General features: G+C 35.1%; 1 protein-coding gene across 1 annotated transcript; it reads right to left on the bottom strand.

Annotated features, from left to right (window-relative positions):
* Positions 1 to 10,762: 10,762 nt before the first annotated feature.
* LOC136837871 (uncharacterized) lies at positions 10,763 to 12,301 on the bottom strand. Its single transcript, XM_067102757.1, has 3 exons — positions 12,217 to 12,301; positions 11,554 to 11,851; positions 10,763 to 11,204 (listed from the first exon to the last, which is right to left on the bottom strand). The coding sequence occupies exons 1-3, from the start codon at positions 12,299 to 12,301 to the stop codon at positions 10,763 to 10,765; spliced, it is 825 nt and encodes a 274-aa protein (XP_066958858.1).
* Between the last annotated feature and the right edge of the window lie 421 nt (positions 12,302 to 12,722).

Below are 12,722 nucleotides of genomic sequence, written 5' to 3' on the forward strand. Positions count from 1 at the left end.
ACACACATATATATATATATATATATATATATATATATATATATATATATATATATATATATATATATATATATATATATATATGTGTGTGTGTGTGTGTGTGTGTGTGTGTGTCTCTGTGTGCTTAAACACATGTGTTATATTCACATATATATAAATATATGTGTATATACATATACATATATATATATATATATATATATATATATATATATATATATATATATATATATATATATATATACACATATATATTTGTATATATATGTTTCGCTAGATCGCTATCTTTTAAGCCCATATGGCAAAATACCAGGCAGTAGGGGAGAGAGGAATACCCATAGACCCGGTAGTGCTAGCAGAGTTTTTGACCAGTAAGGGTCTCATCTTTCCTCAATATATTATGCAAAGTTTCGGCTTTCATACACTTAGTAGGAATAATATGCAAAACGTCCTTGAATTTAAAGCGTACGCTATTTAGCATAAAAACAAATGCTCTTGTTGCAGCTTCGCTACCGTCAAGGGCTGAGCCAAAAATATTTCCCCCTTTATAATCAAAATGTGGTTTAAGATGAATTTCATCAACCATCAGGATCTATGCTTTGTCACTGGGCAAGAATGATTTGTATTTATTTTTTAAGTACATCAAGAAATTTGTGTCATCTTGGTCCGTGGCCAGATTGAATTTTTTTGAGACAAACACTCTTTTTATAGTGGAGTTGCTAGGAAACATCAGAAATTTTTTATCTCTCAAGAGCCTATATCCTTGAGGAGAACAATTATTTAAGATAGAGACAAATCTCGCTAACTCAGATGAATAATCCATCCTATTAATAGTCATTAAATGCAGCTGTTCACAAACAAATTTCAGTACAGTCGAGTGTTTGAATGATGGTTCATCTAAAAGAATGGATAAAAATGGAATCACGAATTGAATAACACTAATGCTGTTTCAGGTTTTTGAACTCCTTTTATCGGCATCTGCTCTAGTCAAGTTAACCAATATCTTTCAAGTGTATTAGTATCATGAACTTCTACGGGATTCTTGATGTCCCCTAATCGATGTACTTCAGTGTCTTGAACAAAAGCTTGCACTGTGCAATTATTCTTTATAATTAAGGATAGAATTATTTTTGGGCACGGGAATTGCGCAACACGACAAATTGAAAGTCCCTCATTATTTTTTATCAAAGTCCAATATTGAGTGCCTAAACACTGTAGCTTCCCAACAAATTCATCAACAGAATAAAATAACCTAGAATTGTTATACTGAATGTTAATTGCAACACTCTCTGCTATTGCAGCCTGCATCGATAATTGCTCCTTCCTTGCTCTCTTCGAATCTGGAGATTCTCTTTGACGCGATGGGCCAGACAGATACGAGGGACAGTTAGTTAACTGTGACGGAATGGCACCTTCACGAGGTTGTAGCAATTTTTGTTTTGCAGTAGAAGTTGTGCCAGTATTTTTGTCATAACAGGATTTTTCCTATCTAATATCCTCTGGCACGAAATGTAAACGGCAAACCTGAAAACAGATTTGCAGCATATTAAAACTCTTGCCCATTAACAAACATTAAAGTGTCGGAATATCACAAGTAAATACATCACAGCAATTAATGCAAATGTAGCTGTATAATAAGTTCATAATCCTTCTAAGCTACGCATATTGATCATATTAGCAAAAAACTAAACCAATATCCACAAACGATATTACAATTTCAATAGTAGTTGGGTAAATGTCAAGTGTATTTTTATACTCACTTTAGTTCCTCGCTGGCTGAGTGGGTTCCGTTCTCACCTACCACTCTGTTGGTCGCGAGTTCGAATCTCCGACCGGCCAGTGAAGAACAAGAGGAATTTGTTTCTGGTGATAGAAATTCATTTCTCGCTATAATGTGGTTCGGATTCCACAATAAGCTGTAGGTCCCGTTGCTAGGTAACCAAATGGTTCTTAGCCACGTAAAAATTAAACCTAATCCTTCGGGCCAGCCCTAGGAGAGCTGTTAATCAGCTCAGTGGTCTGGTTAAACTAAGATATACTTAACTTATACTCACTTTGCTATATTTGGTCGGGGTGTAGCTCTCCCGTTTTATGGCTCTCAGCCATTTTACTGCGAATTCTTCGTTCTTGAGGAAAGAAAATATGTTGACTTTGGGCCCTTTCTCATAATTCCTGCAATTTGGGACTACACAATGTAGGGCATCGTCTCAAAAACACTCATGAAACTTATGTTTAGTATCAATGTCCCTTTTGTTCCACATATAACATAAAAAGTTAGTAATTTACTCAAAAAAATCATCTGTGTTACCCCTTCTGAATTTAGACGAATACTGATGTAGGTAGTGGGTAGAGGTCAGTCGGACTACCTTTGCTTCGAAAAACCCTGATGACGTTTAGTCCTGTAGGCCTTAATCTCGGTGGCCGTGGCTGTTCCCCTGTCTTAATCTCAAAATTCAATTTACAACCCACTGCTTTTCGAAGTTTATGCTGGCCAAGCCTCTTCTACTCCCAAACAAACGCCACATCTGTAGCCTAAAGCGACACCTCCAACAACAACCCAGTCTTGCAGACACAGAGGTCACGCCATCAAGGCAGTTCAGCACAGATCGGTGCAGGAGACGGTCAGAATGGATAATCTCTGCCTGACAAACCCCAGAGCCAGGGTGATTTTGGAACTCACACTTTTATCACACTGGACCTAAGTGCCAGTTCCTGGAAGTCACTAATAACTTGGAGCACATCGACACAAGGTTGTGTTTGAGAGCAAAACCAGGAAGCAACGAAGGTAATGTACCCCGAAAGGGAAAATTGGTTGGCCAGTGCCTTTTTCTTTGACTCAGTATTCTCTCTCTCTCTCTCTCCCACATTTCATCGCTCCAGTAACTCCTTGTCCTTAAAGTTTCAACAATGAATATATTACCCTCATGTGTAACTTCCTTGACAATGCATAACGTGATTGTCACCCTTTGCTAGCAAGTGAGTAGAGTTAGGAATCTCCATTCAATTCTTGCATTTATTCAGTCATAGAAAGATTATAACCTCAGTGTTAATCTTACCTGGAATCATTTAATTTCAGGAGTGTTATTGATGCTGTTACCAGCATAATCGTGTGTCTGTGTTCCTGACTGCCTGAAGATTTCCACCCCGCTGGGGCTGATAGAATTATTGCCTCATTGGCTTACAGGTCCACTGAACTATGACCAGTACTCGTAATTGCAATGCATTATCCATTTCACTCAGGCGTTGCTGTGTGTAGCATCCAACTGAATTAATTTAGTGAAAGTGTCCCAACTGTACTTGATAATTTCTTCCATGTTCTGATTGTGAATGATAAATTATTAAGTAATAGATTTCATTTAGCAACCTACCATTTATTGCACGATCTTGCCTTTTTATTAGTTTACAGGCTTATGAGAAGGATATTGGCAACACCAAGATTATTAGTTCAAAGTAAAATACGCAGTTTCCTTCTCGTAATATGTAACAATATATATATATATATATATATATATATATATATATATATATATATATATATATATATATATATATATATATATATATATATATATATATATATATATATATATATATATATATATATATATATATATATATATATATATATATATATATATATATATATATATATATATATATATATATATTATATATATATATATATATATATATATATATATATATATATATATATATATATATATATATATATATATATATATATATAAATTTCTGACTCACGTCAGGATCAGAACCCAGGTCTTTCAGGTGGAAGGCAAGGGTGCTATCCCTTAGGTGCAGTTGCTCTCAGGTTCCAACTTCTTTTAGTGACTTGTATGGCCTGAGTGGATAGTGCCTTGCCTTCCATCTGAAAGACCTGGGTTCGATCCCGACGTGAGTCAGAAATTTATTTCTGTTCCACACGTGATTGATTATTCTATATATATATATATATATGTTGATATATATATATATATATATATATATATATTATATATATATATATATATATATATATATATATATATATATATATATATATATATATATATATATATATATATATATATATATATATATATATATATATGAGAGAGAGAGAGATGGGGAGAGAGAAAATATCCTCATGTAACTCAGCCGTTATGCAACACAAACAAAACCGCTTTTCTCCTCGAGTTTCAGCTATTGACAGCATTTTCGTTCACGAATCCTCCGGATCTTTGAATAATTCGTGGCAATTCCTCTTCCGCCTCACGGAATCAGTTCATCACTCAAAGTAATGCTTCCCTGTTCTTCGGGACTCCGTGTCTGTGTATTGTGGGAGACGATGGCGTGATAGGGGCCAGCCTTCTATTGATACAAAGGACGTGTCAGTTCAGGCGACTCTTTTTGAAGAGTGAGTTTGGCTGGTACTTTCATAATTGTGTTACACATTATTATTATTTTGTTATTGTCATTATTTTTTAAATTATTATTATTATTATTATTATTATTATTATTATTATTATTATTATTATTACTACTACTACTACTACTACTACTACTACTACTACTACTACTACTACTACTACTACTAATATTTTTATAATAATTATTGTTTTTATTATTTTTATTATTGTTATCTATATAATAATAATAATAATAATAATAATAATAATAATAATAATAATAATAATAATAATAATAATAATAATAATAATAACGAAAGTGGCTGATTTTTCATAATTATACAACGCATTATTATTATTATTATTATTATTATTATTATTATTATTATTATTATTATTATTATTATTTTATTATTATTATTATTTATTTTAGAAGATGAACTATATTTATATGGAACAGGCCTGCAAAGGCTATTGATTTGAAATTCAAGCATCCAAAGAATATGATGCTCATTTGAAAGAAGTTACAGAAGGCAATAGGAAATACAGAAAGATGGGATTAGTTATTAGTAAACAAATTTAAATCAACAAATTAGTAGATAAACAGATAAAAATGTAATTCAAGGATTAAAAGTACAGGGGAGGATTGAAAGTACAAGGGGAATTGTAAACCCAAATGGGTGTAACATGTACATAAACAATAATACTTTATATAAACTCATGCATATATAAGATAATTTAAAATGAAAAATTAACAAATTAATATGTAATATGCAAATAAATGATTAAAAGTAAAAGGAGAACTGTAAACTCAAATGGGTGAAACATGTATTAAAGTATAATACTTCATATAAAATCACTTAAAATAAAGAAATAAATAAAACACACAACATAGCACATATATGAACCAAATAATTATATAGTGTGTAATAGTGCTAGCAAAGACCCCGTCACCTAGAGACTGGAGATCACTACACAATACGAAGTAGTGAAATGAATTCAAGAAGGAAAACGACTCATGGAAGACAAAATAACGTGGGTGATGAAAACAAAAGATAAATTGAACGTGTACTTTAAAACTAATTTTGCTTTGACTAACTCAAGTACTTAGAATAATGTAGATGCTAAAATGCGAAGTAAACATTTCAGTTTGTCAGTAAATGCACTATTGGTAGAACTAGGTAGGTGCCAAGGCTAAATAGGTTGTGATTGCAATATTCTTCCAAAAGTTTACTCGTTTATTTTTTTTTATCCACAGCATAACTCCCGTAAGGGGGGGGGGGGTAGTGCCACCAGTGCACCTCATGCGGTGCACTGTAGGCATTAAGGTTCATTGCAGCGTCCCTTCGGCCCTAGCTGCTACCCCTTTCATTCCTTTTAATGTACCTCTGTTCATATTTTCTTTCTTCCGTCTTACTTCCCACACGCTCCTGACAATAGACTCCTTGCAACTGCGAGGTTTTCCTCCTGTCACACCTTCCAAACCTTTCTACTATCAATTCCCTTTCAGCGTTGAATGACCTCATAGGTCCCAGGGCTTGGCCTTGGGCCAAAATTCTATATTCCATTCAGCAGTATAATTGATTATAATATATATATATATATATATACTTAATGTACAATACGACCAAGAATATCTAAGAAACTTCTCGGAGCCATGTACACTGAATGTAGAATTAGACAAAAATAATATATAGCTATGGATAGATAAGTAGAAACGCCACAAAGGCATTGGAAAATACATTTCTCTCCAACCCACTACCCTAAGTGTAGATTAAGCTGCCCCAGCACCTGAAAACGATGTGACAACTTGGAGACATTTAAGAAAAAATTCGGGTCACATCTATTCAAAAACATTTACGGCAAGTAGAACTTCTGATTTCAGATGCATAAAAACATTCGATGACTGACGAAGGGATGGCAAGAAGGCTTACAAAAATAAACCAAGGGGATAAAAGTCAATAACCAAGATGTTGCGACGCCAGATATAACCACCAAAATCCATCTCAATCCAGCAGACTCACTGTGCCCTGCAGCTATCCAGCACCGGATGCAAACCAAACAAGTAAAAAATGCGCCATAGTTTCTTCGGCGCTATCGAGTACAGCACATAATGCTATATGAAACTCTCAGCCACGGCCCATGAAACTCTCAGCCGCTGCCCATGAAAATTTCAGCCACTGCCCGGTGGTGGCCTGTGTTGCTGGCACTATAGCGGTGTCAGACGCGCGATCATGGCTAACTGTAACCTTAAATAAAATAAAAACTACTGAGGCTAGAGGGTTGTAATTTGGTATGTTTGATGACTGGAGGGTGGATGATCAACATACCATTTTGCAGCCCTCTAGCCTTAGTAGTTTATAAGATATGAGGGCGGACAGAAAACGTGCGGACGGACAGACAAATAGCCATCACAAGACCGTCTAGAAAGATTCACTGAATGAGGATGAAGACGGTTCATCCTAATTAATAATTTAAAAAAAAATATGACAAATATAGTTAATGTGGTTATTACAGTAGTAATGAAAACAAGAGTAACTTAATAACAATATCAAAGAAAGAGAGACAGACAGAGACAGATGGTTACTACACTGGTAATGACAGTGGTAATGAATGCAAGAGTAATTTAGTAACAACGTAAACGAGAGAGAGAGAGAGAGAGAGATGGCCATTATAGTGGTGATAAAAACAAGAGTAACTTAATAATAATAACAACGAAAGCGACAGAGAGAGAGAGAGAGAGAGAGAGAGAGAGAGAGAGAGAGAGAGAGAGAGAGAATCAGCTCTATATTTTGTGCCAACAGTAAAATTATTGCTGGGTTTCCATTCCGGAACGTTTCGAGATAGTGTTGGCACCTGACACCATAGTCACTGGGTCCTTCCTGCCTCCAATGCTGTCAGTCTTATATCATCTCACTGTCATCAGTGTTGACGGCGCATCCTGTTATTCTCTGTCACTTCGCCAAAGTAAGTCTCTCTTTTCGTTAGCATGAATTCGGGATCACTTCGCCAAAGTACGTCTCTCTTTTCGTTAGCACGGAATTCTCGAATTTGAAGTCTGAAAACCTCTCCACAGTGTTAGGGATCCGTGTTAGCAAGGCATTCGTTCATTAGGGTTGAGAGGTGACTGGCACATAAACAAGTAGTTTTCTGACTTTATTTTATTAAATTAAACATCGGGCTTTTAAGGCTTCTTCCTGCTTATGACTTCGTGTTATATAATGTCATCCTTTAAAGGACATTTGATTAGCAAATTGACCAGCAGTTCTATCACTTTCTATTTAAATTAAAAATCATAATTCAGAAGGGTTCTTCCTGCTTATGTTTATCATGTTTATATAACGTTCTCCTTCTAAAGATATTTGATCAACAGATAAACATGCAGTTTTATAACTTTTTTTATTTAAATTAAACGCCTTACTTTAAAAGGATTCTTCCTGCTTATGTTTTTCGTGTGCTTATAAGTTTCCTCCTTTAAAGACATATGATTGGCAGATAAACAAGTAGTTTTATCACTCTTTTTTTATTGAAATCAAACCTCGTGCTTTCAAGGTTTCTTCTTGCTCCTTCTAAAGACGTTTGATTAACAGATAAACAAGTATTTTTATAACTTTTTTATTTAAATAAATGTCATACTTTAAAAGGCCTCTTCTTGCTTCTGTTTTTAGTGCTTTTATAATGTTCTCCTTATAAGGCATTTGATTAGCAGATAAGCAAGCGGTTTTATCATTGTTTTATCTAAAGAAAATGTCATTATTCAAAAGGATTCTTCCTGTTTATGGTTTTCATGTTTTTTATAATGTCCTCCTTCCAAAGACATTTGATGAGCAAATTATTAACCAGTTTTATCACTTGCAATTTAAACTGAACGTCATACTTGAAAAGGATTCTTCCTGCTGCTGGCTTTAGAGCTTCTTATAATTTTCCTCTTTTCAAAGACATGCCTGTCGCTCGTCTCTTTCCATCTTTTCCTTTTTCCGTTTCTTGGCTTCAAGAGGGCAATAGATCGCCTGTCTCAACTGAGCCAAAATGGGAATACATACATACATGCATACATACATATATATATTATATTATATTATATTATATTATATATATATATATATATATATATATATATATATATATATATATATATATATATATATATATATATATATATATATATATATATATATATATATATATATATACACAAGGCCAAAACCCGGAACAGCATTTTACACAACTTTATTGGGATATGTTTCGAGCAATACTCTCACTCATTATCAACATACAAAATTAAAATAACGACATTACAATTCTTATAATAAAATTCAAAATAATAGAGCAAAATTATAAGATGGCTAATCAAAATAAATAAGTGAAGAAAATAAAATAAAGCAAAATACAAAAACGGAAGGTACAAAGGCACAACAAACACACTAATCAATATACAAACCAGTAAAACGCAGACTAAGAACGCAAAAGTGAGGTTACAGCCACATTTCTAGCCAAAGAATGCTTTATCTTGATGGAGTATAGAACTTCTAAAATGTCGAGGTCTGAAGCAAACTGAGCATTGGTTAAAACAAAAAATCATCAATATGTAAAGGGTGACCAGTCTCCATCTTTGGCAAATGCGTTTATGTGCTTTATGGAGAAAGACGATAAGACGATTGTCCTTCAGATTTTAAGCCCTTACTGTACAGGAGGTATGTTGATGATACCTTCTTAATTTTTAAGAGTCGTGACCAGATTCCTCGATTTTTGGAGTACCTTAACAGTAAGTATATTAATATAGAATTTACTTGTGAAATCGAAGATATCATACGCTTGCTTTTCAAGATATTCAGGTAAAAAATCTTGATAATAACTTTTACGCCTCAGTCTTCAGAAAGCATACTTTCACGGGTCTTATCTCTAAATTTCAATCGGCTACGCCTTTGAAATATAAAATGAATTTGATATTGATGCTAGTAACCAGAGCATATAAAATTTGTTCTAGCTTTTGAATTTGCATGAAGAATTGGAATTTCTAAGGTCACTTTTAAAAACAATGGATATCCGCTGAATTACGTAAGTACATTCATAGGTAAACAGCTTTTGAAATTATATGTAAACAAACAACCCGAAACTACCGCTAATGTAAAGAAACCTGTTATTTATTTACCTTTAACTTTTATTGGAACTCATAGTTACCACTAAAAAAAAAAATTAATTTTTCTATTTCGTCCTTTGGCTACCCTCAGCTAGATATCATAACATATTTCATCATAATAAATTAAATTAAAATTAAAGACCCCATACCAACAAGCTTTCGGTCCAATCCGATCTATAAATGGCAGTATGGTGGTTGTGATGCCACTTACGTTGGAAAAACAACCAGATCAGCTTGGATGAGATGGTTCGAACGCCTAGGGAAGTCATATCGTACAGGTAATCATCTTTCAAGGCCTAGTTACAGTGCAATTAGAGAACACAGCGAGGAGACCGGTCACCCTCTCATCAAGGCCGTTTCTAGCTTTGTGGGGGCCCTAGGCAAGATGCTTTTTGGGGGCCCTAGATAGATAGGTAGGTTGGTACTTCATATATCCCCGAGGGGTTTGTCAAACTGTGATGAAGCGATTCCTAGCCCTTTAGATGGTCTACTAAGATGCAAGAAACTATTACACTTCACATTTATTTATTTCACATCTATTTCAAAGTGCAAAGATAATAAAAAAACAAACACTTGAAATAATGCTTAATTAACATCACAGTCACACACTTACCAGAAAAAACAACTAATAATTCACATTATTCATAGTAACAATGTATTGTGATCAAAATGTCTGCTTCCTGGCTTTTTTATTCGCAAAGTCATCAAAGATGTTCTCATATGACACCTGCTTGCCCACCTCATGGTTGGTGCTAATTATTGCAAGACCAGTGAGTCGATCCTGTCCCATGGAAGACCTTAGATAGGTCTTGATGAGCTTCAGCTTTGCGAAGCTCCTCTCTGCTGAGGTCACAGTCACAGGCAGAGTGCAGGCGATTCTCAGGGCAACCCACAGATTGGGATACAGTTCCTCCAAATGTTTTTTTGTGGATAAAGGTGAGGAGCTCAAGAGCAGTCATGTCATCTGAGGGTGACCTTGGCAAGTTTTTGACTTCCACCGCCAGTTCCTTTCCATCAATGTCACTTTCATTTCCAGTGCTTAATGTCATGCAGAGGTTGACATACTGGTTGCCCAATGCCTGATCATCCAGTTTTTGGAAATTGAGCAGCACTCCAAATCTGTCTCTCACTTCACCCAGTGTTTTAAACCTATCAGTTAAGGATTCAATGGCTGTGTCAACAACAACATTAAAGAATGTTGCTTCTAGCCTCTTCATGGTATCTGCAATGGGCTCATCTGGGGCTTTTTTGTGCTTCTTAATCTTTTCTGTTTGAGTACAGCCTCTATATTCATTTCCTCACACATGTCTTTAGCAGAGGCCTGAGCTGAAGCAAAGCCAGTTCTTCTGTAGTTAGTCAGAGATGATTTTGCTTTAGTGAGGAGGTCAACTGCCACATCAAGCTGCATTTTGGGAGACTGCAGGAGCTTGCTGACATGGTTCACATGGTATAGAATGTCATACCATACAACTGTGCAAATGAGAAATCGGTATGACCCCAACTCTTCTGCCAAAGTTTGGGCTTCAACCTTAGTCAGAGGATCTGTCACTTCCTTGATCTTCGGCAAAGCTTCCCTTATATTAGAGGCCTGGTACCACACAGCCTCTATGCTGTTAATACGGCTGTCCCACCTTGTGTCTTGTGTCGCTCCAAGTCTTGAGTGCAACAGTGACACGTTCCTTTAGGATTGCCCATCTTTGTGGCGACCTGTAACATTGCTGTCATCTGTTGAAGCTGTTGTGCATCAGATACCACCAAGTTTAGAATGTGCCCCACATGGAACATAAAGTGCACGAGGGTTCTTCTCAAGAAGTTGCCTTGAACTCCTTTGTTCCTCCATTGGCGCCATTATCATATGTTGTCCTCTGCAATCATCAAAGAATATTCAATCCAGTTTCTTAAAATCAGTGATGACAAACCAAGACCCATTGTTTGAAGCTACAAGAAATGCCTTTCCTTGATTTCTGGTGCCTTGTCCATTTTGACATCCATGTGATGACTGACATCTGTTCTTGGTGGCTTACATCGGGAGTACAGTCCAAAATGGCTGAATAATATTTGGACTGTTTAATCTCAGTCATCACTGTGTCCATTATTTTCCCACTGATTGAGGCAATACGTTCATTTTGGATGATATTTCCAAGATAGCTGGAATGACTGAACTGGCCACTTTCAACACGCTCAGTGTGCTGCTTCATGACAGGATCAAATTTAGCAAGCAGCTCCACCTCTTTCGAAAAATTCCCATTATTTTGCTGGTGTAAAGTGTTTGACGAAACTCTAAATGCACGATTTCTCTCAGCTAGAGATTGGATGATGGAGAGTCAGTGAATCAGGACATCTCTCCAGTGTCTCTTTTCAGCCTCCAATAGTGTCCTTTCAGCTTGGTCTACTGTCTTTCCAGTTTGCCAGTGGAGCTGTAAATCTTTCCAAGTCGCCATGTGTGACATGTGTTCTGGACTGCTTTCACGACTTTTCAAAAGTGCACCTAAGTTTTTCCAGTCTGTCAGTCCTTCTGTCACTAATCTGTGTTCCTTTGTTGAAAATAAGCTAAATGATCCATTACCACGATAGTCTAAAATAATCATCACCATACCTAATATTCAGAAACCATATAAAAAGCAAACGTTTAAAATATTTCTTTAAATTATAAAATAAATGACTTACCTTTATCCTTTGACCGTTTTTCTTCGTCAGTTTTCTTTTTCTTTCGTTTTTCTGCGCCGCTGGGATAACTTCTTTTTGATGCCATTATTGTGTGTTTGTTCTGTTTAATCCTCTCGGAGGACCCTAAACCCAACAAAGTATAACTTTTTAATTTTTTGTCAAAACTTTATCAGATTGATACAGGGAATTTATCTATAGTTAGTATTTGTTGTTACTGTTATTATAAGTATTTTATAAAAATTACATTTTTAAAAAATAAAAAACTAAAAAATAGGATAATTATACCAATTTTTGAACTGCTAATGGTAATTTATTCCTAAAGAAAAGACATGTTCTTTAGTCTCTCTGTAAAGTAAAGTTAACAGACTTTAATAATTTGGCCTAACTCCCTCTCTAAGGTATGAGTCTTAGCTCCAGATACTACGTAAGCATGCTTAATGGAAAAACAAAAAAAAATGTGAAAAATAAACATAAAAATCACCAGAAAACTATGTAAAGTACAGACT

This window comes from Macrobrachium rosenbergii, unplaced genomic scaffold (genome assembly GCF_040412425.1).
Source record: "Macrobrachium rosenbergii isolate ZJJX-2024 unplaced genomic scaffold, ASM4041242v1 13875, whole genome shotgun sequence".
Taxonomy (NCBI): Eukaryota; Metazoa; Arthropoda; class Malacostraca; order Decapoda; family Palaemonidae; genus Macrobrachium; species Macrobrachium rosenbergii.

Bases quoted from the DNA above. Each gene is read 5' to 3' on its own strand.
- LOC136837871 (XM_067102757.1), bottom strand. From the start codon at position 12,301: ATGGCATCAAAAAGAAGTTATCCCAGCGGCGCAGAAAAACGAAAGAAA. The intron at 11,852-12,216 runs GTAAGTCATTTA...TCCAATCTCTAG, and splicing joins AAAACGGTCAAAGGATAAAG to CTGAGAGAAATCGTGCATTT. The intron at 11,205-11,553 runs GTCAGTCATCAC...GTTGCACTCAAG, and splicing joins GTAAGCCACCAAGAACAGAT to ACTTGGAGCGACACAAGACA.